At 39.0% G+C, this 27,750-nt stretch overlaps 1 protein-coding gene across 4 annotated transcripts in view; it reads right to left on the bottom strand.

The window, feature by feature from the left end:
* VTI1A (vesicle transport through interaction with t-SNAREs 1A) overlaps positions 1-27,750 on the bottom strand; it is a 284,643-nt gene that overhangs the window by 147 nt on the left and 256,746 nt on the right. For all 4 annotated transcript variants that reach the window (XM_083844102.1, XM_083844100.1, XM_083844104.1 and 1 more), the window contains one exon: positions 1-977. This exon is cut by the window's left edge and continues 147 nt beyond it. Coding sequence is in view for 2 of the 4 variants with exons in the window: in XM_083844100.1 (XP_083700226.1) it covers positions 884-977 (94 nt within the window). In the remaining 2 variants the exon portion in view is untranslated. The remainder of the gene's footprint in view (positions 978-27,750) is intronic.

Genomic DNA, 27,750 nt, shown 5'->3' with positions numbered 1-27,750 from the left:
CAATATGCAAAATCTAGATTTTTGTTTAATGGTAGTCAAGTGCTTGCCACTAAACTATTATTTAGGATCTCTTTTCAATCAGCAATGAATAGGTAAGTAGCTTTGTACACCTTTAATAAAGATCTAGTGTATACACTTATCAGTACTTATATCAACATTGGAAGATTTGAAACTGATTCAACAGATGGACTGTGGCCACAACTATCTTTTTGGGCAAGTGATGCTTTATCATAATCCTGATGGAAGTGTTTTGAATAAGCAGAAAAGAAAGATTAAATTAAAAAAAAAATAAAAAGTTAAATAATGTTTTGGATTCACAGGAGATATTAAACATCATCTAAAGGTTGCTCTCTTTTAAAAACTACCTGCTGTTCTTAACCTGCTTACCTCTATTACCATGATTCATGATCAGGAGTTAGTCACAGGAGACAGGTTCACTTTCTACATCATTGGTCTGTGCTTTACTCGTATTCTATATCACATAAGGTCAGATACTGCTTGATATTCATACACCCTGTATAGCACAAGAAAAGTGCAAAGACCACTTTTACCTCTCTAAACTCTTCGAACTTACATACTAATTGTCTGGGGTAGAATTGGACACACACTAGGTCTTCCTACACCAGAGCAAGCCCTCCCCCAAACAAATATTAAGATTCCAGAAACACTCAGATAAAGACAAAAAATATAAGAAAAATAATCATCCCCACATGCCATCAGCTATGCCATCAATAATACAAAATATTTTACACCACTTGCACCTGAGTTGAATAGTGGAAAAGAGAGGGAGACTCTGTCAGTGCAAGAGAATGATTCATGTGACCACTTTGTCTTAATTACTCAGAACAAGCAGTTTGTTGCTGCTTAGTGAAGAACAAAGATATCAGCGTCTCTTGACAGAAAAATAAATAGCCATCGCGGTGGTGAGGATGATGAAGAGTGCCAGAACAACGATCAAAATTCGGTTTTGGATGATCCTGAAAAAAAGCAGAAGAGACAAAAAGAAAAAAACAGTGAGAATAGTAGAATATATATAAAACAATAAAAAGAGATACAAAGAAAACTATTATGGAGAGAAGGCATGTGCCCACAAATTTAGGATTTCCTACACCATTCTGAATATCTTGATTGTTTTCATTTCTTTCAATGTCCAGTGTTTCTAAACATTTCTTTATGAAGCTATTAAATCCGACTTTAGCATTCAGGAAAGAACAAGCCTTTTCTTAATTATGCATACACATACACATATATTAGAATAACTGAAGTACATAATGTTACAATTTATTAACCTTCTAAAGCAAATTAAATTATTACTCCTCAGCTGATGCAAACCAAGCAGGGTGCTCTGTAGTTGTAAATACCATTAGATTCTTAAAGCCATTCTGAAATCTTCACAGCTTAAAGAAACAATTTATTAATTTTCAAGGGATTTTATCATTAAGGTACAACATTTCAAGGAAACACATGTCAATGAGGTACTTACTTGTACTAAAACACCAAGGGAAAAGTATAAAAGATAGTTTTGAATAAAAGGATGATATAAAGAAGCAAGTGTCAAACTGTGAAGCTTATGTTGTAAAAGCATCTCCTGTCTCTGTAGCATACCTTTACTTATGGTAATAGGCAAACGTTACACTTACTATCTAGCATAAGAAAATGGAAATTAGTAATAATAAAAAGAAGTAGAAAGTCCTTATATTGTTCAATCATTTTTGTGAGAAATCCCTGCTTCTAAAATCAGATGTCACATTGCTTCAGATTTTGCCTGGAATTAATAGGTCAGTTAAAATGGATAAATCAATTAACATTGGAATTTGAGATATTTTACAGAAGCATTCTGAATTGTAAGAATCTAATGCTTGTTTTTTCCATTCTCACAGAGGAGGAAGAATATTTTCATAGGCTCTTTGTAAAACAAGAACTTTTGCAAAACATATTTGTACATGAAGCATATCATCAGAATTGGAGAGATACAGCAAACAAAACAAAATAAAACAAAAAAATCAAACTCAAACCAAGAAAACCAATAATGAAAGAACCCTGAGTTATTTTTATTATTATTTTTTTTTCTCATGCTTCTGCAAAACAAATTTAAACAAAGCTTTTATTAACCCATGGTAAAAAGAAGTAAAACTGTTTTGTGAAACATACCAAGTACAAGGCTCAAACTTGAAGAGAGGGAATGTAACGTGTTAAGCTGAGCATATTTCATACAGTGAAAGAGAGAAGAAACTCTAGAGAGCAGAGGGGAGTTTTCCTTGGTAAGTGTTTTTCATTTGGATGCGGGTGAATATACATATAAATTATATTGGAAAGTGTAAAGAAAAATGCAGTTTTAACCAACTCCAGCTCTCTCCCTGCTTACCCCCCACCTAAAGAAAAAGAAGCAAATGGATGGATGAAAACTGTCACATCAGACAGACACCCTCCCCTGTGACACTCTAAAAGGACTAGCTCTCTATCCTCCTGACAGGTTACAAAATGATCACATTTGCTGACACGTCTTCCGCAAAACTGCTTTAGTGTTTGTGTCCACTTTCCTAGCAGGAGATGAATGGGCTGCTTTGTCCTCATTTATCACTTAAAGCTGAACTAAGATCTGTCTCCTTTATTTTTCCCTTCCTCACTAGAAAGGCTCAACCACAGCATTAATTCTTTTGCGATGACAGCTAATTCAAACTTAACAGGCAATATTTACTCTGCCAAAAGGATGAGGAGGAGGGAGGGATGTTTCTCACTCTTAAAAAAAAAAAAAAGTGTAACAGGCTAACAAAATAAAGCTAATTAAGGGCTTTTGGTTCTTGTTGGTTTGCACTTCAATTTAACACCTGAACTTACAAGCTTGTCTTTTGTGGTGGGGTGTGACATTCTCTGCCAAACACCTGATAACAAACGATTTGCCCAGGCAAATGCATGAAAACCAGAATATATATTTACTCACTCACCCTCATCACTCCTGAAAAGACACTCAGCAAAATTGAAACTCAGCAGTGAAATAGATTAAAAGCATGAAAACTCTTAAAACATTCAGCCTTAAGTAATACACAGTGCAGCTGGCTTGACAACCATTTTATTTGTGGGATGTGGGCCCCAAGGCATCCATAATGCTAATTTACAAAGGATTAACTGTGAGTGAAACTCGCTTAATCTAACACATAGTTAGGCAAAGGCATACGTAACATACCGAGTGTTTGAATCAACTCCTCCTATCTCTGGCCCCTGAAAAGGCATTTCATCGTCTGCGATTTAAAATTACAGATTTTTTTTTTTAAAAGCCAAATCCTCCAAATGCTTTATTTTTAATACTCTGGCAGTACACACCCAATTGCAGGATTATTTAATCACTGTCCATGCCTCTAAAATCCTTGTCAAGAGAACACTGAGCTAGGCATGCTGCCACCTGTATCTGCTAATTGAAGGTTCGCTTACAGTGGGAATCTAGGAAATACATATCAAAGTTCAATTTCTAGGAATCTGAATTAGTCTGCACAGTGCAGCAAAAGAATATCATATTAAAAGGAACAAATTAATCATGAAATAGGACGGATGTTATCAACAGACTCCTACACTGAAGTATTATATACTTTTAATATTCAAGCCCACAGTTAAAGATTAATTTTATATCTTTAAAAAAAGAATAACACCGAGTTTTACTGTTTTACTTTCAAGTGAGCAAGTAAAATTAAACTAACTGCAAACTGCCAGAAGGATGGGGCTCGGAGAAAAAGGATAGAGCAGTCTGGTAGCAGCAGGACGGTCTTGTGGAGGGGACAGCAAAGAGTGCCTGTGGAAGCCTGATGCCGGGAGTCGCTGCTCAGACAGCAAACACAAGTTCTGGGTGTCAGCACATCTCAGATCTCAAAGTCAATAGGCAAGGGCAACCCTTTAGAGTAAAGAAAAAAATGAAGAGGAAAGGGGGTTTTGCGTGGTGCTATGCAGTCAAGCCAGCTCACAGTGGTAGAACAATGGTTGGCATTGGCAGGACCCATCTGTAGAGAAGCCTATAGTGCTGTCACAGCCAGACACTGCCAGTGGGTATTGCTCTAGGCAAAGCATCAAGGAATTTAAATGGGGGAGGGAGTGATAATACCAAAGGGGAAGAAAATGGGGCCTAACACTCACTACAAAAAATCCCAAAGGCTAACACGCTCACAAGAAGCAGATGATATTCTTTTATCTCTACTACACCTTAAATTCAACAAAATCTGGTGAATGAGGAAGCCCAGATTCTTCTTTGAAAATGCAAAGCATGTTTACAGGGTAAATAATTTAAGAAAGAATATATACTTGAAAGAAGACACCCATTGAAACATCCATGGCTAAAATGCCTGAAGGCAAAAACTTGTGCATTTGCATGCTGCATTTTATTAAGTTAGCACACTGTAGCTTTAAAAGAATGCATGGCCAAATTAAGAGGAATGTGTGACTGAAACATCAAGGATTCCTCGAGTTTACATTATGAATCATAGTGCTGTTGATATGAGATGAATTAACCATTTAGTCGATGCAGCTTGTGCACTGAATTCACACCAAGTTCTGCTGGAGCCCGGCGTGCTGGAGCTCGTTAACAGCCAATGTCTACTGCTCCTTTCATACTCGAAACTCGAAGAGCACAAGGGCTCATTCTGCTTTTAGTTAGAAGAGTCAAAAAATCTGTGCTTTTAAACCAAGCTCCATCTAGTTTATCATGGACAGCAGCCCAAAACATTTGGGTGCAAAACCACATAGAAACAGTAACTAAAGCAGATGCAAGGGGAACATTAAAGGATGCCTGGGAGAGAACGCCGGGCTAACTTGCCAGGCTATCAGCACTGAAAGCGCATTCTATTGCTGGTGAGTTTCTTTCTGCTCCCCATTTCTAAACACCTGACCCTCTTTCCCAACTTCTGGTCTGACTACCGGCACGCCGTAGGCTCCCTCTGGAGCCTGTGCCAACTTTATTCTGTGAGTCGATGAGCCACACACATGGTCTGTTTGCCTTTCAGGGGGCGAGGGGATCACCTCTCCGATGCACATGGAGATCACTGCTTTGGAGAACAAGTCCCACACCCATTTCCAAACACTGGCATCCCTGGCAAATCTGTTCCCCATACCCACGCCATGCCAGAAATTGTGCTGCCTTTCAGCATTGCGAAACCCAAGATGATTCTCCCCTCTCTGTAGCTTCAGACATGCACACGCACAATGGGTCCAACTCTGTTTGTGACATGTTTAGATCTGTGCCGTATAAACACAAAGCAGTTCCCAAATAAGCTTTTGCAAACCTTACATTAAGGATGCCAACCGTGTTTAAACCTTTTTACAAAACTGCATTCATTAGCAGGGGAGTGCACGACATCTATATGGGTTCAGCCTGATGTCTTGCACATGTCTTAGTGCCTGATTGACCAGCATTGAATAATGATGCCTTGCCATTAAGCACTGATGGTACAATAACAATTGTCATGAAAATTAGCAATCACGGTAACATGTTAACTAAATACGGATATAAACGAACCAGTGCAGACTCTGGGTGCTTAAAGAGTTTTGTGTGCTTAACTTGAAATAATGAAGACTACAAATAAAATACAGCAAAAATTTCTTACAGAAGCTCAACTCTGACACTGATACAAATAAAAAAAAATGCAAACGGCTTGGGAAACCAGTTAGCACACATTCATTACAACACAGCTCTTTATTCTTAAAGAAAATGTCTTGAAAAATAGTGTCCTCAAGAACACAGACTGATTGATGACGGAGCACTGTCCAACAGTGTTTCACTGTAATATATGCATTTAAGATTTAACTAGAAATGATTCCTATTAGTCCACTGGGCAGAAAGGCTTCTTCTTTGTATACAAGAGTACCTTTTAAATGGTCACTTTGAATTACATTTTTAGGTACTCTTTTATTTGTGACCTGCAGTTTTTGCTAACATGCAAAAATATAGGTGCATATAAATCAGTGGCAAGTAGCTTTTAAATACCCAACATTCATGAGCAAATCAGCAGATTCAAACAAACAAAGTGTAGGTCCAGTCACACGAGGAAATACATACTAGTATTTGTGAAATATATATCAGTAAACGTGAATTTAAAGTAATACAGCTATACTCGATTACCTTCTGGGACAGACACCATTATTACTATATCTAAGGACATACTTGCTACTATTTATCAGGAGCTTTTAAATCAAAGAACTAGACCCAGCATATGGGAATAAAATGTTATGATTGGTAAAGCAAAGCCTTAGATACAAAATGATAAATCTCTTAAGTTAAGGGTATCTGGGGGCTGTTCAAGTAACTATTCATCTTTCCAATCTTTAGGTTTAAGAATGCTTTTCTTAAATAAAAGCAGCTGAAAAGAACTAGACAAGCTGTGGCAAAACATAAGGACATGGCAACCTACTGAAATAAGAGTAAGAGAACCCTGCCTAGCAAAAATTACAGCTGGTTGGAAGTATCTCACTTGAGACATGTTTCACCATTAACAACAGAAATTAGAAAGCAGAAATATCAGTCCAAAAAATACCAGCACAACTTGCATAGAACTCCCTAGCCCACTTTGAACTGACCTTGGAAAAAGCGAAGAACTTGAAAATAATCAAGGTTTTTTCCTCCCTCATAAAACTCTGAAAATAAGTTCAAGTTTTTTGTGTTCTCCAGGTGAGCAGAACCAATTCCATTGTAATTGTCATTGCATATTTAAAAGTGAAAAGGCTCTGGGGGGTGAGGGAATGGGTCTCCCCATGGCTTACTTCATGCCAAAAAGGCCAAGCTGCCTGGGCTGCCCCTCCAGTCTGGAGACAGACCATTTCCAGTAGAAGCCTATATCGTGTTCCTTGAATTCCCTCCCAAAGGTGCATTTCCTTGCCTTTGGGCTAGGGGTTCTAGTCTCCTGTGTGCAAATTCTTCTGAAAATCTATAAAAAAAATGCTGAAAATTGAGCAAATAATTAAAGATTCAGAATTAGAGGAAAGGGGAATAATAATAATAGAAAAGATGGCATTTTTCTAGGAGAAGAACATTTTTTTTTTTTTTAAGAGACAGACCTTACAAGGTAACTAGTATATTGCTGATAGGGCTGGGGAGTTGTGCATGCAGAGATAAATGCTCTAGCTTTAAAGATCAGTCTTAAGGACTGGAGCTGTATACTTATAATAACATGGATACCAATCTCTAGTTATATTACACTCAAACCACATCAATGTGTTTCCACCTGGGCTCTGAATGAAAGAATGAGTCATGTAATAACAGGTGCAGGAAGGTAGTCACACTATCCAGCTTTAAACATATAAATTATATCTAGCTAATCTCTCTCAGCTCCCTGTGTATATGAGCTAGAGGCCAGCTCTGAACTGCCTTCTCTTTTTCCTGTCCATATATGCATCCCAGGAGAACTAGTCAGTTAAGCTAGCTGGCTAGGTTAGGTGTCTACAGACTCGGTAGGGATGACTATCCTTCAAAGCTTGAAGATGAGGTCCAAGCAAGAGTGACAGTTTTCCCAAGACCAAATTGGCTTGGAGAAAGCTTGCTCGCTCTGAAGGCAAAATCATTCACCAAAGGCTTTATCAAGTTGTAAAGTGTCTTTTTTCATTAATGAGAAAAACTACAGAGGTGAAACTCACCAGTAACGTGGTAGATTTCATCAGTAATTAGCCAGTAAATACCTTGATTCGCCATCTCTCTTTAAAGGATCCCATATTTCCACACAAATTTCTGAGCAGAATCAAACCCCCTTCCCCTTTGACAGGAATTCTGGAGGAACGGGAGATGGGAACAACAGTAAAATATCTCCCTGGGATGAATGCCTCCTGAAACACGTTGTGGTTCCATGGCTCAAGGAGATATGTTTTTTATCTCAAGGAGATAGGTTCAAAGAACTATGTTTTGTCACCTTCTGACACTCTCACAATTAAGACGGAAAATTAAACTGAATTTCACAGTATTTGCTAGTTAAAATACTGAGATGTCTAATTCTGAATTGAAATCTTGTAATACATTCCAAATGTAGCAGAAGTGTATGAGTAGCTTTGATGTATAGTGTTATTTGGTGGCCATCAGGGTCATGAGTATCATAGCTTACATTAATTCTGTCTCAAGTAACTGGCAGTCTCAGGAGGTACAAATAGTACACAGGTGACCACAGAAATCTGGGGGGAAGAAGTGGATGACAGCTTGACCGAAGTGACCTGAGAAGGAAAGATATCTACAGGAATGACTGGAAGACAAATGTACGAAGACTTCAGCATGCAAACTGGAATAATATGGAAAGCCGAAAGAGGACCTCGTGGACAGTGGAACTTAAGATAAAAAAGCAAAGGGAAGGATACTGCACATCTACTAGCTCAGCTTATTCATTGATTATTTTTAGAACACATGGGAAGGTATTTCTGAAGGATGAAAAGCTCCCTTCCACTTACGAGAGACTGACATTGAACATTTCTCTGCACTGTCCTTAGTGACACAGCTTCAGCTTTCTCCTGTCTCCATGTCCGCTCCTTCCATGGAGGGAACAAATTAGATTATTACTGTCATTAGGAGGAACAGCGGGTGGCTTCCGGGGCCATGGAAACTCACCAACCAAAACTGGGGGGGGCGGGGGGGATTAATTCATTTCATGCAAAGCAGAGGCAACACCAGATCTCTTTGGCAAGTCTAAATGAAGATCATGTGTGCAGTGGCAACTGCAAGTGGAAGGAGTCAAGGTTGCATTAATCTCCAATCAGCCTTTCTCAGGGTACTGAAGTATCAAGAAGAACAAATCATACATTTAGTCACCTGAGCATGACTAAGAACCGTAGGCCTCAGCAAACATTACAAGCGCTTTAGAAAGAGCTCTGAGAGAGGGTAGACAGCCCAGCTGTCAGAATAATGGCATTCTTCAGCACACTGACCGCATATAGCCCTTGTCCCCAAACAGTTAATAGGGAAAAAAAAACCCTAACCCCAGCCCCCTCAAAGCTGAAGCAATTACTTCTCCAGCAGAAGAAATGTATGCAAGCTATAAAACGACAAGAACATACATGATTACACATTGGCTTTTATGGTAAATATAGTTAAGTTTACATTCTGTGCAATTTAAAGAAAGCAAAGATGTCTTAAGTCTGCATTTTATCAACTTTCATAATCATTAGATAGCACTACAATATATATCTTAAATGGATGAAAGAAAGTTAACATCTTTCACCTTGCCTCACTTTAATGATAAACCTACAGATTTTAGGTGTGATGAACCTGGAGACTGGACATTACTTTGCTTGTATTATTTTCCCCTTATCACACTATATTTGACTGGGCATCTTTGTATGGCAAGTTTGCTACAATTGTCTTAACAGTGTTGACCTCTTTTGTAAAAACCTGGAGGCATCTGCAGCAATTGTTCCTGAAGATGTGCTCTCCAAAATGTTACCATTTCATGGCACTTCTTGAATGATAGAATAGATTTTTTTTTGGTATGTATTCTTTTTTTTTTTTTTTTTCAAATGCTCTAAAAGAAAGGAAAACAATCATGGCTAAGGCCATTTGTGAGATGGCATTAAAAGAGCCTACTCTGAGACAGATAAAAATAATGAGAATCTTTCTGTCAAGAAGGATTTAGAAAATATCACTAGCATTATTAAAATTTAATTTTTTACTGTGCTTTTTGGTTCCCCCTTTTCCAGTGATAATGAGCAGGACTGCACACCTCCACATTGCTAGTACTTGTTTTGAGCAATAAATTCAGCCTTCCAGTCTGAAGACATTTCAGACAACAATTTTGACTGCTATAGGCTTATTTTTCAACCTGTTCTGTGCTTTGAGTCTTCCTATAAAAACCAGTTCATAAGCTAATTTTCCACAAGGCCAGTGGAACAAATAAAAATCAATTTTTGCCCAACTGGTTCAGAGAAAACCTGGGAATAGTGAAGACAGAACAGTGAAAAATAAAAAGAATCGATGTATTCACAAATGGTTTACCTGATAGAGAACTATCAAATTAGTTGACAGGAGATACTTGCCACTATTAGAGTATTTTCTTTTCAGCATGTTACAGTATTTCTATTAGGGGAGCAGAAATGCCTCTACTTTGCTATGACCTCAGACACCTCGGTTTAATAACCACACCGAGCCTCCATGCATTCTGTACAACTACAGGGCACGAAGTCAAAGTGCAGGAGCATTTGCAGATCTTGCAACCGGTGGGACCTGCAAGCCCAACCTGGCTTAGAGTGGGTGTAAGTTTTCATGATCTCGTAGAAAGAGTGAAGATTCCTGTCTCAGTGAACACAGGGAGACGTTCATGACCTCAGGCCAACCTTGTCAAGAGGAATTTGGTCCATCAAGAAAGGAAAAAATTGTAAAACACTGCCCAGACTTCCCTCCCCAGCTAGAAGAACAGATGCTCAGGAGCACACTGAAGACTAATTAGTTTAATATCTCTTGGAGAGCAGAATACAAATTTTTCCAAAGCTGGGAATCCCATTCTGAGACTTCAAAACTTTCAGAATCCCAAGTACAACTCAGTACATAGACTTTAACATCGAGGTTCAGTCCATTTCATAATTCTCTCCATTAATTAGGCAAGTGATTTTGAAACTGTGATACTGAGATGGGATTGGGTAGTTGCTTATGCCTTATGTCTGTCTGCAGTCAGAAAAACATGTCTGAAAACTGAGTGAAGAACAGAATCTGCTTTTTAATACACATTAAACATCATTCCTGTAGAAATAATACAAATCTGTAATTTACAAGCTTAAATATTAGGGAAGCTATTTTTAAGTAGCTGTAATCTTCACCACAGTACGTAGCATTTTATACACTCTTTCATTTTTATGAGTTGGCATTAGAGTATGACTCATTTTAACAGCAAAAAAAAAAAACAGAAAGGATTAAGTATGTCAATCTGAAGTCAAAGCTGCATATTACCTATTTAAGAATATTGTAACACACCATGGACACATCATTTCTAGGGCCAAACAAAACATTACTCAATAAAGAAATGGTATGAAATGTAAAATATTTAGCAGAGGAAGGGTACTTGGAGTTAAGCAGTTTCACTGCCAGTAAACAGCATCATAATAAATAGTGTGCATCTAGAAAAAATGCATACCTGTTCTTTCCTATTCAAGATGTAACACCTCAGCCTTGGAAACTAATAACAATACTACCCATCTACTAAGCATATGCAGGGAGAAACTAAAAACACCACACATTTTGATTCTGAATCTCCTACAACTGATGTTAATTTGCTTATGATATCTGCCTGATTTAGAGCTAATCTTCTGTAAATTAACTCCTAATGCTGTCTGAAATAATCCTCTTAATGCTGGTCTGTCTTGAGTACTTTATATCAAATACCATGAAATACTCAAGCATATATAAGGCGTGCGGTATTTGTAGTGCTGTTGGCTGCTCTCAAATATTTGCTGTGGGCTCAACTGTGCCATGAAGAAACAAGCATGGTGCAGAGCCATGCTGCCTTGGGGCAGCTCCAGGAAAAGCACCGGGTCGTGTTGCTCTGGCTGTCCCCTTTGAAGGGGACAGACAGTACACCAGGATTGTGTCTCGCTGCTCCTGGCCACTGCAGCGAGGAGATGCTCTTTGCCTCTTTACAAAATGGTGCAGGAAGGTGCAATTCCGTATTCCAAACTTCCCACCTCCAGAGCACATGATAATGAGAAAAAGCAAACAGTTTGGGCTTTGAGATTTCAGAATGACAAGATCAGTGTTAAACAGCACTAATTATCAGCTGGAAGCCTAATCTGCTAACTGGTTTGAAAAGAGAGAGACAGACAATTTCGTTTCTTCAGATGGGAAAAATACATTTAAGGGTGTTGCTTCAACATTGGTCAACTTAATCATTATTGTCAGTGTGCAAACTCTGTATTCAAAAATATATTTTTTCCACTAAATCCATCGGAACAATTTTCTCCCCCAACGTTAATTTAACGATACAGCTGAAAATCTAATTGATACTGGTGAGCAATGCAATTCCAACATATTATTTTCTTGGTTTTTGAAACATAAATGGCAGGCACACGTTTGACTGAATGGACCTCTTTATGTTTTAACAGGCGGTTTATTGGCCCAGACTCCAACATATAACAAGCACAATTGCAAGAGCAATACATTTTTAATTGAAAAATTCATGTATTTTTACTATGAAAGTGACTTAAATAACAAGAAACTTTGTCAGGTAAAGGGCTTTAATTTATATATATATATGTATATATATGTGGAATGTTGTTTAGAAATTATATTCTTACCATAGCAAATGCTTACAGAAGGCTATTAAAAGAAAAAAGATATATATTGTTTAAATCGTATTTTATTGGAGCTTGCTTTTTTTCATATATTAAAGAACAGATAAAGCACAGTGATCAGTGAGCTGTATGTGTCCAACAGCCCTTCAAGAGCCTTGTGGAAATGTATAAAACAAGCAGTGATACAATCCTTTGCCAAACACTGTCATAAATTTTTTATTTGGCAGCTAACATTCTCACTAGTTTTCTTGGCAGCAATTGGGACCTTTAGCAAGAAAGGTGCAGGAGAAAAATACCTTGTTTAGAGATGTTTTCAACACTTTCTGGGATTTTTCAGAACTTCTGCCTGCAGCACATTTTACAACCACAGTCTCCAGTCACCTGATGAGTAGGTGGTGGTTTTAAACTTTTTTTTTTTAGTATAGACAGCCTACTACCCCCCTCTGGCCTTCAGCCTCCAACGTGAGCGTGGAGGGGGGCTGTGTGCTCCACAGAGATACAAGTGGTTGCTCCTCTCTGTCTAGACACAAAACTGAAAATAATATCAGAATGTACTTTTCATTGCTCCTGATACTATCTGTATCTTATTCCCTGATGACAGAGATAAATGAAAGGCAAACATGTGCTGATTACTTTTGCATTTTTTCTTTGGAGATCTCTGCAGAAAAGCTGGTCACAGGTGCAGCTACCCTGGTCAGCCGGTGGACTGACTGATAAACAGAACTGTGAAATAGATTTCTGTACCCAGAACTGCTCTTCAAGGAGTTTTGATTTTTTTTTTTTTTTAAGATATACTAAACTTGGCATCTGACGCACAGCCTTCCTGAGTGCACCCAGATATGCTGATGCGTTGTATATGTGGAAATATGGCTCCAGCGGTACAACGACTTGGATTGTACAGGCTGGAATTATATAGTGAGCTCTCACCGATTCACTTACAGAGCAGATGTTTTATTTTATGGTCTTTCACTGTTTCGGAATAGAAATAAGATTAGCCTCTTTTGCATCTCAGCAACTTCCTGCAAAACTTTCACAACATGACACATTTCAGCCCTTCCCATAGACATAAAGAAAACAGTTTGTCTTAACTAGACGTGGACCAGGAGAGGCACGTTTTCCTTATTTGTCTGAAGTTGGAAAAGTTGGAATTTAGTTTTACACAGTATAAATTGCTTTAAACACAGGCTTAATTAAAGTAACGATGCTACACTTATAAACACAACCTATCATGCTTCCCCACAGCTTGTGTTCCAGTTTTGTCTCTCTTGTTTACCAGGGGCATCTTCTGCTCAGAAACTTTGTAGAGCACACACAGACATCTAGTGGCTGGTGAAAACACTGCAAGCATGTCATTGCATCTGATACAGCCCTATTGGAGACACTGAAGTTATGCCAGGTATGAGTTGAGCTAATTTTGTCTCTGTTACAACTATGGATGGGCAATCAAACAGAGAGCGAATTGCTCTCTTTGTGCCATCTCATGTAATCATGCTGCCTCTGGTGAGAGAGCTGCTCTCTTGGCAACTCTGGCTTCCCAAACTTCCCTAATCGCTGGTTTATTTTAATTCACAGTCTGAGCTATTTTTGCCTTTCTTCAGAAGAGCTTTAAATTTCTGTCTCCTTGCTATTATTTTGTTTTATTCAAAAACTGAAGGGTTTAGTTATGTAATATCATTCAACAGATAGGTTCTCTGAATGCAGCTACACACAGTGAAAGGCTATTGGAAAGCGACAGAGTAAAACAATTATACAGAAAACAAAACGCACCGACAGAAAATATACAGTCAATAATAAATTCTGAACTGCTGGTAGAGGAATACGATTTGATCTACAGCCCACATCCCTCAATGGAAAGATGTCCATAACTTCAGTGGGGTTGGAGTCCCACATCTGCAAAGGAGATCAAGAGCCACGGTTTTGCACAACGTTGTAAGAATTCAGCGCCCTGATTCTGCTCTCAGTTACACCAATTTAAATCAAGCGGTACTCGGTGGTGTCATAACCCTGTACATCTGTGTCAGACCCTGTGTTGCAAGGGCAGAGTTGATGCCAAGAATGCAAAACAGATGTTGCTTTCCTAATGTTTTCTTGTTGTCATTTAAGTTGTTTTTGTTGGGTTCTGTTTTGATTTTGGTGAATAAAACAGGTCGGCAGGACTTTTCAGAGGGCAGACTGGAGCAACATTTCTGCATCTTTCGTTTTGTGTGTGTGTGTGTGTGAATATGCAGAGAGTTTGAGTTACAAGTGGGAAAAATCTTTTTTTTTTTTTAACCTTCATTTGAGCTATGCACTGTTCCCTTGGGGCAAAGTGAAAGGTAGCTATTTGCGGATGGGAAAAAGGGCTTTTGTGAACAGCAAAACTGCATCACCGAACAGCTTAAGAAAAAGATTTTTTGAAGTTATTTTTTTACTACGATTTTAAGAGGAAACGGGGATAAATATATCTTTTTTGCATGTTGACTCATTAACAAATTTAGCAATAAACACTTTATAATTAAGTCCACTAGTTTACTGCTGTCCAGAAGTTTCTCAATACTCTTTGCACAGAAGGTTTTGGAAAATGTAGAACTAAGTAACAGGGAAGGCAACTCCCAACAGCTTGCTCAAGCAAATCTATCAGAGGCTTAAACTCACTTCTGAACACTGAAATTTGAGATGCAGTATCAAATAAGCAGCTCTTTTTCCCTCAAGAGAAGAAACTGGGTGTAGCTAACCTACTGCATAATAGGTTTATTCTCATTCACAAAACAGGAATTACTTTATGGCCCCAAAGTAAAACTAGCGCAGAAATATACTAGCAGATTTGCTGCAGATGTGTGTTGTGACACGTATGCAGGGAATCTGCTATTAATCACATGCTAAGATTTTAATATTATGTAGGGTAATGCAGGCAATCATTATAGTGAAGGTTCTGGATTCATAAAAGCCTAACCCACAAATGGTCTTTTAAATTTAATACATTTGAGCTCACTCTCACACCGCACCAGTTGAATTCCCCGATTCACAGCCTGCCCCAGCCCCCTGCACCCCGTTACATACATTTATTTCAGTATCTGTTGTGTGTTTCTTCTTGTGTTTGTGCTCAGCTTCTTTCACCGTGACACATGACAGTTGCTGGTGAAAGTGCAGCTTTTCAACTCTCCCCCTCACCGGACTATGACAGGAATGTCCTTGTTAGAGGGGCTGTTTGTGAGACCTCTGGATCCGTACCTAGCGCAGGAAATGGTCTGGCTCAGACGCTGGAAAAGCCATCCTTCACCTGAATCCTTCACAATTTGTGTCCGAACATAACTAGAACCTACGTATCTGTACCCGGGCTAGGATTACTGCGGACAATTATACCGTGGAAATGCATTATTCTGACAAAGCAATCAATCACATTATTTCTCACAATTTCAGTTCACCCCTAAAATTTTCCTTACCTCCAAAGCCAGCTGGATATTATATTACCAAAGCTGTTGAAAGGGTGTAACACTAACCATGAAGCCAAAGGCCACTAAAACTATGCAATGAATAAATTTTTATTGTTTGCTCAGCATTGAAATCTCATTAGGGCTCATAACTCATCGGCACACTGCAAACATTTGCATCTGCTGATCATGAGAACTTAGAAGGAATGTACACCTTTGGCTAATTTACTTGTTATGTTTTCAGATGAGACTGCGTGCGTTGCTTTTTACTTTCTTTTAAAAAAATCCTTACCCGGTTGTGATTTGAATGTCCACTTTTTAAACTGCACACACTAAAACTTTCATTTACAGGCTCTCAAGGTTGTTCTGTTGCTGGCAATGTTCATGATCATCATTTTACAAAAGCTTCATTTGACTTAGTATTCAGGACAATCACTGTTTGAAAACTGTGCCCCATAGAGCATTTCACTTCATTCATCCTCTCCGCTTTATGCAGTCACATTTTAATTAGATTAAAATTTGTCCTCCAATTAGCTTTCATTAAAGTATATAGTTTACAGCAAAAATCTCCACTGAGTTGTGCTTCAAAACTGTGCCTAAAGTTTAAAATGAAATGACTGTGCAAATGAAGTGATTATGAAGATTATTACTATGCAAAAAACATCAGTCGCTTCTTGGTTTACTTATACCTTTAACTCTGTAATTTATTTTGCCAACTTCAATACCTCTGTGTTCTCCAGAGTGGTAATCATAATAATACCTTGCAGTTACAGGATACCTTTCATTCCTAAGGATCCTTAGGGGCCTGATTCTGCAATCCTCATGCACATCAGTAGCTCTGAAGTCCCTGAAAGGATCTGAACGAGCACTGCTTGCTCCATGTGAACCAAACCTAACTGCAGGTCGAGTCCTGCTCTCGGGTACCCACGCAGCACGACTTGGTTTGTGCAGCTCAGAACGCAAAGCAGGTACGACCATTGTGTCAAAAGTCCCCTCACCTATTTCTGGCTGAGATGTAGCAGCTGTTTAATGGAGCATGGCTACAAGATTCACGTCTTTAAATGTGAAGACAGATATTCCTCCCCTCCCAGTTAAAACTGCAGAGAAAACTGAGGATGTAATTATCCAAAGCGGAAACGGCTCAGTAGGACGCTGGGGCTGCATCCCTTGTGTCAGTCATGTCTTCAGATGCAACTCTGCCAAGTATCGGATGCCCAGTTGCTAATACCTACTGCACATGCAAATTTATTATGTGCTGAAGGCAATATAAAGTTTACAGTTTGCAAGGCTGATCCTACAACCAGAACAGACATTTGTTCTGGAGCAATCTCTCAGTGGAACACATGGGACTCTGTGCTGGAGCAGAGCTCTGCAGAAATGGATCTGTTTGCAGGAAATTCTCTTCCAATAGCAAGAGCTATAAATATATACTCATATTTGAGAGAGAGAGAGACAGAGAGAGAGGGATGCAGCCAACATCTTAAAACTAAAAATAGAGATACTTGGGTTACAAAAACAGGGACCTGTCTTTGCTCTAGCAACATATTTCCAATAGGAGGAACACAGTTGAAAACAAATATTTTACTACAGATGAAATGTAGTTTACAACGATGAGAGAGCTATTTCAGCAAAATGCAGGAGTGTAAAAAACAGTGTCTCCTATTTTTCAGGCATTAATTGGTTGAACAATCAGTAAATCTTCACATCACTGAGGTAACTAGCATTATTCCCACTTAGCAGATGGCAAATCTAAAGTTTAAGGGTGTCAAAGGCTAGAGGGGAGTTTATTGTTTAAATGTTCTGACTCCATGCCCTGTACCCAAGCCAAGACTGTGTTTCCAAGATGCAAAGCATCCAGCAGCAATACTAATTTTAGGAGCCATGATCAGGTCTGTCCCTTCCTCCCCCTGCTCCCATCTCCTCTCGGTGTTCATTTCTGCCATCACGTTACAGCATGCCAACCTCAGTTGCGCTGATTCAACAGCTCGTGGGTCTATGCAATGAATCAGATCAAGGAACTGATCCAGGATAAAAAAAGAAAATAAAAAAAAAAAAAAAAAAAGAGGAGTCTGGGAGAGAAGAGCTGTTTTACAGGGGATCGATTCCATTTCAAGATGTTGACCCTAGAACAGAAGTGTCCATGAAAACGAGAGGGCAGCTGGATGCAGCACAGGGATAGAAGTGAGTAGTTTTGGGGGCAAGAGATCCCACTGTTGATGATGATGGTTTCAAATCACAGAACTGAGGTCTAAACTGTCCTGAAATGATTGCATTTTCATGTTTTAACTCTTTTATATCTCTCCTTCCTTTTACTTTCCTTTGCATTCTTTGTTCTGAGTATGAGTGTAGCTGCTCTGTATTACCTTTCCACAAGAAATTTGCACAAGGCAATTTAGAAAATCTAAGTATTTCACTTTCCTCAATTAAAATCTGGAACACCAAATTCACAATTACATTGACTATACTGCAGAAATACTGCTCCATTTCCTCAGTGGAGTTGTTATGTTTCATAAAATACAGACAAACTAGTCATGCTGTACGTCAAGGGTGCATTTACAAATAGTTTACAAAGGATTTAGGTGATTAGCCATACGCTGAGACAGTTAATCAAATTTAAAAGCCTATTTTAGAATTCTACAGATCAAACACTTATAATCCTGGTTATTGCTTTCTACCTTATATCCAACCCTAATGCACACCATTATAACATTCTGCTAACTCTTTATAAATGATTTGTGTTAGGAAAATCAAAAAAAAAAATAAAATAAAAAAAGAAGCCCAAATCCTACCTTAAGCAATGGGTTAGATAATTAGGACTTTGAGACTCCTAGACTAAATGAATCAGATCCAAGAATCAGATCTTTGGAGGTAGTTAGCCAGTCTGTGCCATGAATTAGATACTTCAAGGCCCTTAAAAATCTCAGCCCTCATCACTCTGTACATGGGACTTACGCAATTTTAAAAAGTTGGCCAAGTGTCATCTGAAAAGGCACAAATGCTGAAATAATTACCACAGCTGAGGAACACATCTTTTCTTAGACAAAACATCAGCATCATGACAGGATGCTTAGAGCTTCAGCACTCATGCTGGTAGTGGAAAAAAAGCCCAACAATAGAAGCCTTGAAGAATGCTAAATATAATTGGTATACTTATAAAATACAGTGTGCTTAGTTAGAAAATAATGATAAATTATTTCTTGTGATTTTACTTAGCCATTTTAAGCAGTGTCTTTTTTTTTTTTTTTAATAGTTTTTACTTGGTACTGGACCTATGGAACATTTTTAATGAAGAAATAACCTTAGTTTACTTTTTATTGCTGTGTGATTTATAAAGTTTAAAAAAAAATGATATCTGTTCTGGTGGTATAGTGTATTTGGTGCTATTTTTGCCTAGGAATGGAAACTCGAACTGGAAATAGAGTCATTCATTAACACTTACAGGATGACATCCCGTTGACAGGCATGCAAACTTGGAAAGGTGCTACACAGGCAGTCTGAAAATACTACACTATATTTTTTTACTTCTAAGCTTCAATTAAGTAAATGTTAAAGAGGGATCAGTACTTCGTTAAGGCTAAGGGTTCACCGTTTGCAAGAGATCATCTTTCAGAAGTACAAAGACAGAAAAGTCAAGGCACTAACTACTAAATAAACTGTTTTCACAACAGAAGTGGCACCTTCAAGCCACTCTACAGCGAGGTGCCATGCCACTGCAGATCTCATTCAGATTTCGATTTTAAAGAACATTCCTCAGTACTATCAGAAAGGTCATCAATCTTTCCTGCGAGGTAGTTGGTTGTATTTGTTGTATTTTTTTAATGTAGGGAGAATGAAAATCATAAAAGGCATGAAAATAAAGTTGAGGTAGATATATTCAGATTCTAATATAGCTAGGATGCTGTTGGTGCTAATGAGCCCTTAGCAAGTGATCCTTGTCTGATACGCTCTACCAAACAAAGTACACTTACAGAAGACACGAAGATAAAAAAAGGCAACTTTAAACCTCTTGAATTGGGTCTGGGCCTAAGAATCACATTTGAGCTTGCTCACACAGTCTTGCTTCCAAAAGACACACAAAATTGTAAGGACCTTTATAATGGGAAGTAAGGAAGGAAGGAAGACAAGTTTCCATTTAAGATCTGGCATTTCAAAATGGCAGAAAGAGCAACTGAACCCTGGAGGGTCTTGTCCCTCTGTCAAATTCCTACAAGAGCAGCTCACAGGACTTCAGGTCTATCATATCTAAATCAAAATGTCAGGACTCAAAAGCCACACCATAAATTGTGCCTTCTGAAATCTAGGTACATAATCCTCTTGGCTTTGCTTTCCATTGGGCTTCTCCAATCCTGTGCATGCCTCTCTATGGTCAATGGAGACATGCCTTCCCTTTTTTCTTAGAGAATACCTCTACTAGCCCCCAGTTTTAAAGATTTTAAATGATGCACTCTGTCATTCCTTTTCCACCAGCTTCCTTGTTTTCTTGCTGGTTCTAAAAAAACCTTTGACCTACTCATGAGAATGCCATTTCTATTTCTGTCATCCCAAATTAACAAACGAGGAGAAGGGAAACTCCCCTGTCACTCCAAACCTTCGCCCTCTGAGTTCCCCTGACTCATCGTAGCCCTAGTGCTCTAAAATAAAGCAAGCATTAAAGGGCTGAAGCTTCAATGAGACATCAGCACTTGCTTATATGATATCTCAAATCGCAGGCTAAATGGCAGTGGCGGCCAGTGAGAGCAGGTATTTGCTTCATGCTGTCCCTTTGGATACAATGGATTTATGGCCGCCAATTCTAAACAAGGCTGCTATTGTCTCTTCACATTTTATCAGCCTCCATTATTCATTTATGTTGATTTTGATTGATGAAGACACTTTAAAAAAGGGGGGAGAAGGGAGGAGGGGTAGAGGAATACTTCAACTGTTTGGTCTCTAATTCCTGTGAATCTATAGTTCATACTGGAAGAGCGTTCCTCAAAAGAAATGTCAACTTGCACATTTTTCCTTTCGCCTTTCTCTCTTCTGACTGAAATATGGGAAGTGGAGCACAAGCAGTGCTTCCGATACATATCTGATCACCACAGATGGTGCATATCACGCTGCAATCAGCCAGGAAAATCAGCGTTATTCTTTTTAATGAAAAAAGTGTTAAGACTTCTGCAAAGCCTCTTTTACATATTTACTTCCTATGCCTCAGCTAATTAAGTTTTAGACTGGCTTGATATGTCAAAAATTGCTCGGCTCACAGAACTGAACCTAAGCAGACTAGATATAATTTCTTCATTCAAAGTGAAAGCATCTGACAGAAAGCTACTCTGATGACTCTGCGGAAGTCATCAAGAAATGGCCCAGCTTTTGCTTGTTTGCTTCCAAATGTATGGTATTTACTGACCTCTCATTAAAATATCTTGACAGAATACAGGTTATAAATTATCAGATACATTTCTTTTCCATGGGAGACCATGTCTGAGGCCTAAAGGGAAAGAGATTCCTGAGAATTGTTTAAATTCGGTTAACTTCTCTCAAAGTTTTAAATGAGCTTCTGCGCAAGTACTACAAACTTGCCAAGCTCTCTGCTTACTTATGAAAAAAAAAAAAAGAGCAAGACAGACACATTCACCACGTTTGCATCTCTCCTACTCCAAGATTTGTCCCAGCACATGCTGGCTACAACATTCAGTTGACTGCCATGGCCAAGGACATCCTAGTACCCTCTGAATATTCGGTTGCAGGATTTTCTTTCTAGTTCCGCCCCTTTTTACATTTTAAATACTATAAAGAAATTATAACACAGCAAGAGAAGTAGCGAAAAAATGGACAGATAAGTTGAGAATAGTCATTAGATGTCAGAGTCACCACCATGCTAAAGAATCAACCTCTCTCTTGAAATTTTTGTGTCTAAAGTATTGGTGTTTTACAATGACTGCAGATTCAGGAAGAGAGCTTTGCTCTTTCCTATTATCTGAAAATCTGTGGTTAGAAACATTATGTGCAAAAAAGAAAACTTGACTTCCAAGAACAAATAAGCAAAGGGAGGAAGAGTCAGTGGAACTGCTGAATACACAAAAGCCTGTTGCTTGACCACTCAGTTTGTTCTACAAAGCATAATTGCATGTGCCTTTTTAAATATTATGTGGTTCTTATTATTACTTTGTCTACCATCTTTCATGTTTCAAGGGAGTAGTCTTGCTACTAAGTGGTATTAGGAAGAAACTCATTCTAATTACTCTATATTTCTGCAGAAGCTGTAATGGCAAATCCTGTTGATGGACACAAAAATGTGTGCAAAATCAACCAGTTCTGGTTTTGAAATTCCCATCTTCACAATTTTGACTTTTCAAAATGATCTGCTCTTAATACAATGCTAGTTGTCAAAGGCTGTCAAATAAACGATAAAGCTCTCAGGAAATAAACATCTCTCCTCTAGTAGGTTTGTATATATTTCCGCAAAAGAGAAGAATTCTAAAAGTAAATAAACACATGGGAGGATTAGAGAAGCAATAAACAAAAGCATTTCCTCATTCTGAATTTAAGAAAAGAGAAGCCTCTTTCCAGCCACTGCCAGGAAATATTACTGCACTGAGGTGAAGTTTGTGCTATCTAGAATATTATCATAATATTAATGCTAAGGCATATGTATATGTCCTCCTGCATATATGCACACACAGACACTCTATATGCATATCCCCTCCAAAATTCAAAACAACTTTCTAACATGCCATTATGGATTCACAGGCAGAGGATTTTAATACTTGTTTGAATGATTACAGGCACAGGATTCCTTTTTGTTGTTGTTGTTGCTGCAAAATGATAAAGCTAATGCTGAAACCTTTTAGTTGCAATGAAGGAGTTTACAAGGTTCTTGATCCCTGCACCCCACCTCGATTCTCCCGCGATGCTGCTGAAAGCTTTAAAACAGTCCCCAGCACCAACATGGTACAGAGCCTGTTGAACATGCTGATCTGCTCATGATTACTCTTTGCCACTGTAAAACAATCTAACTCCTCAAGTGAATGGAGTCTGTAGCAACAATGGTGTTATTGACTTGTTGCTCCAGCTCTATTTAGTTATTACCCTCGAGGCCACAATCAATAGACTTTGCACCAAGTCAGCCTAATAAATCCCAGGCTTTCACTGGAGCTTTGCCAGGAACTGCTAGAAAATCTATGGCAGTCAAACACTTAGAGTATGAATAACACAGAAAGCTGTACTGACAGCTGTATAAATTAATTAACAAGGAATGTTCTTATTCTTTAAGAAGATCATAATGCCCGTTTACCATGATTTAAGGAGTCACAGGTAGAGCAACAGAAAAATTACCTTTGTGCTTTCATTTTAAATAAAAATCAAATATGATTAAAACCAAAACAGCTTCAGATTATTTTTTTCCTCCCTTTGATTATTAGATGTGCAAAAATCTGCATTCACATTACTGCTGCGGCCATTTAATTACTCCAAGTTTTATTTAAAAAGGAACCTAGCCCAGCAAATGCTGAACATTTAGTGCATGGTGCAGGCATTTTAACTTGGTAAATGTTGATTGTTGTGTGCTTGTGTTACCGTATCCTGCATCTGCAGCAGGGATTTAAATTGCGTTTGTAATGCGGTGATTAAAACAGAAACAAAAAGAAGGGGCGGAAACAGTTGTTCAAGAAGTAAGAGGTCGCCACTAGTGAATTCCAGGTTCTTTCAGTTCCTCCTGCAACAAGCAAATATTCTGCAGACTCAGCTCCGAGGCGCCCCATCTCGGTGTCCTGAGACGCGCCGAACCTACTGTAGCAAGAGCCTGGTGCCAGCCCCGGAACAAAAGCATCTCCTTTTTCACATTGAAAACAAACGTAGCAGATCAATAGGCTCTTACAACTGATTTGTTGCCCCAGTGGCACTTTCTGGGAGCATTCAGCTCTCCTAATGAGGGTCACAGCTCTGACGGGAAGCAACAAGCTGGGGTCAGGCAGCCAGCTGGCCTGGCACTTGACACTTGCTGCGCAGCGAAGGTGTGCGATTGTGTGCAACCTCTGGGCTGGGACAGATGCTGAAGGCTGAGTCGTGGCAGTTGTAGGGAAGGGAGGGAAAGCTTGGGCAATCGGGAAGAGCTGCACTGTGCTGTTAGCCTGGAAACATGAGAGTGATCTGCCTCAGGCCTAGGCAGAGCTGGTGTCACAGGCGAGGCGAGGAAGTCAGGGCAGCACGGAGCTTTTTGCCACTGCTCTACCGACCTGTGACTGAGGTTATCACCTGCTCTCGGGTGGGTGCACCTTGCCATCTTACTACTCCACCTAGCTGAGGTGTTCAACCCGCCCTGCTCCTGCTGACAGGTTTGGGAGGGCTACATGACAGCACCCAAACCGGCCCACCTGAGGAGGGGGCAGCGAGCAGACAGGCCACAGCCACCTTCAGGTGGAGAAGGAGGTGTGAGCGTGCTCTGAGCTGTCTTTCACCACTTGTGAACATGATCTCACCCTGAGGACAGACACCACACCAGCCTTGCTAGAGTGATCAGCAGAGTTTTCTCAGACAACCAGACCTCCCATGGCCATTTCAGTACTGCTCGTTGCCAGCAGAGAGGAAGAGATGAAGTTCATTTCACAGCTCTCAGTTCCTCCCCTCCATGGGCAAATACACATATTTCAACTTTTTAATTCAGAAGTAGGGTTTTCAGGAACTTCTGATGGTTCTCAGGGTTGATGAAGCAATTTCTATTAAGTCTTCAATTTCTGTTTAAGTCTTCCTGCCCCGTAAGGACTCATGATTTTTTTGGGAAAAAAAAAAGCTACGCTTTGCATTTATAACCAGACCTCAAAGTGATTCCACTATTTAAGGAATTTTGAGGTTATTCCATCAATGCTGAACCATACTCCCTTTCTTCCTTCTCTCTTTCTTTGCATTTTAAATATACCTCATAACTTTGTTTTAAAATATCCCTTTCTATATCATCATTTGTAAGGTGCATATGCATCAAATAGAATAGCTGCATGGGAATGTAGCCATATTTACAAGAACAGTAAGTGAGGGGAAGAGTCAATGTTTCTGAGGGCTCAATCCTGTAAAAAAAGGCTTCATTTTCTGAATCAGATTAACGTCTGTCATTTCAAAACATGAACTCTCTTTCATAGGGTCAACTTCAGCACCCTAAATTGTGTTATCAAAACCTGTGTTCAAATCTGAAAAGATATGAACAGAATGGAGTTACTCTGTGTTTGGGTAAAAATCCCTGCATCATCCCTGAGATCATCTTGCGTTATGTGACTATTTTACTCACTACCTTTCTGATTAGTGAGTCAGTCACTGTGAAATGCTGATGCAGTTTTTACAGTGAGCTGAGGCATTAACACACTATCAAGCAAGTTCAACAATACATTATTTAAAGTGTTATCTAAACTCTTACACCTTCATTTTCTATGTGCAAAAAATGACTTAATGGAATACAGTTCAAACCTCAACATTCACTACAATTCTTGACCTAGTAGCAGGACTCAGAATGGGTGGTAGCACACAACACACAAAGCAATGCAATGGTGTGTCACGAAGCACTGTACTGCTGGAAACAGCTCTGCTTTGCTGATGAGATTTAAAACTAAGCTCCGGGTCTTTTGGGAGTCATTAAGGATCCTGAGATAAAAGTGAATCTTGTTAGCCAATCTTAAGAAACTCATATGAAGAGGAAACGTAGAAGGAGAAATAGCTGCTTATAAGCCCAGCAATGCAGAGTTTCATAAAGTCCTTGCCCATATTCTGTACCTGACCAATACAGAGTACAACTGCACATACAAATGATTCACTACCTCCCATTTTGTAACATCTCCAGGAATGTTGGCTATCAGCTTCACAGCACTATCCAGCTATTTTGCCTATTCTCCACTGCTCAGCATCTCGATTCAGGCTCCCTTAGCCTCAACCTAGCCAGCTCTGCACACAGCTGGCACAGCTGAGCTGTGCCTTTCCTCACCCGTTGCATTCGAGCAACGTCTGCCTGGCTGCCTCTCCTCCACTGAGAACTTTCTACAGTGACAAACACAGAGCATGAAATAGTTTCCCCATTCTGTTCTACTGTGCAATTCTACTACCTATTTACATTTTTGAATAGGACTAGTAACTTTTAGGAGTACCAGACTTATACTACCTACTTACATTTTTGAATAAGACCAGTAACTTTTAGGAAACCCAGATTTTTAATTTATTATTATTATTTTGTAAGTAAGCATCATCATCTACAGGCTAAAAACCGGATGGATTATTTTCCTCTTGCCTCTTTCTTCCCTGTCTATCATACTGCATGCAAATCTCTCTCCTCTGAAAATTCTTTCTTCATGGACTAATTTCATTGTCTTATTTTCAAGCACTGTAGCAATTGTCCTTACTAGCAATAAAATAACAGTATTTTTCTCTACATACCTAGGTTTCCTAACTTGTACATGAATAAATACAGTAATTCCCAGGCATACAGCCACTGCAAGGTAGAACTTCCAATAAATTGCATCATGCTGCAAAGTACTGCCTGCTAGACTACTCTGTAATTGTTTTTACTCCTTGAAATAATCCCCTCTGAAATCCCCGTTTAGATTTTGGCAGGTGATAATCCCAAGGGGTACCATTGTGATAGCCAACTACCCATACACCAATAAACATAAGCTTGCCAAAGCATCCTCTTCCTCTTTTTAGTTCTCTGATTTTCATATTCTTGAGGGCTGGCCCAAGAACTCTGACCAGTAGTAGAGAGCCCTATGATGAAGGAGCCAATTTAGAGGATGAAGAATATAAATGGAAATATAGAACAGCTGAAAAATTCCACTTTAATTCAATTTTCTGAAAAACAATCCTACACTTAAATGTACTTTGGCTGAAGAACTTAAAAGTTGTACAACTTCTTTGGCTGGTTTCTCTAAATCCAAATGTGTGCTATCTCACTTTAATCTTAACTGCTTCTTAAGGTGATAACACTGAACAATGTGGCTCTAGAATATATAGGCCAAAGAGAAGCAGGAAACATTTTTCTTTCCACCAGGTCTATGGAGGTATAACAAAAAGAAACACTCTTGAGCACTGGACTCGCACTGAACATAAATGATAACATTGTACGGAGCTGAGTTTTCAGTGATTTGTTCCTTTCTATCAACTGTTCTGCAGCTAATTGGCTTTGGAAAAGAATCCGTGGAAAGCTGCTATGGCCTGGTCTGCTTTAATTGGGGTGGCGCCCACCAATAGTTTCTCAGGATCAGGGAAAAGGCATCCTCCCTCCAAGTAAGGCTGTTATTTACTTGTGTTCCTTCAAAATTCTTTCGTCATGATAGACTGGATCAACCCAATCTAAATGTTTTGATCTGTTACATATGTGGAAAATGAGATACTGGCACATGCACAAAAAGCAGCTGCTTTCTAAGTGCAGTGTCTTAATGACCTCTATACAGAGCACAGGGGCAAGTGAGTTAGTCCTTTACCAGTGGAGACTGCTTTACCTTCCAGTCTCCATGTAATATGGGAAAGGAAACTCAATGCCTACTTTAAATGATGGAATTAAGCTAGATGTAACTTGCAAATTGATTAATTTTCTCAGCAGACTGAGATTGATCTGAGTTTTCTCCTTTGCGCTGTAAGTATTCTACGCTTGTCCTGACACAAGTTAGCTAAAATAAATTAGTCGGTGTGGAATAAATTTAAAGGGACACTGACAGATCTAATTTAGCCCCAAATTAAGGATGAAAGTGAGAACAATACAAAATAAATATTAAAAAGTCAGCCTGAAAAAAAGAAATGCTTCTGTGAGATTTCTTATAAAGAAATAATTTCCATGTAAGTAATATTTGCAACCTGCAATTGAGTTCTGTGGTGAAGGTGAAATTTGCTTTCAGCTAGGTGACACCAGTAAGTCTACTGCAGCTCTTCAACTGCAACCACCTGCAGCAAACAGACCGCAACGAACAAATGCAATATTTCTAAGCAATGACCCAAAGTTGGTTGTTGACAGTTTAAATGCATTGCTACCTTATTAGCATAATATTTTAGGGAACATACATAAAAATTCTAAATATTTTAAAAGGCTCTTGTTTTAAAAGGCAGGATGATCACTGCTGGTATGATTGCTTTGATCTGGAGGGCCACATTGCCAAAGGTCTTCCTG

Source organism: Anser anser (genome assembly GCF_964211835.1).
Source record: "Anser anser genome assembly, chromosome: 7".
In the NCBI taxonomy this organism is placed as follows: domain Eukaryota; kingdom Metazoa; phylum Chordata; class Aves; order Anseriformes; family Anatidae; genus Anser; species Anser anser.
Note: the sequence above shows the minus strand (reverse complement) of the source record. Positions and strands in the feature narration are given on the sequence as shown.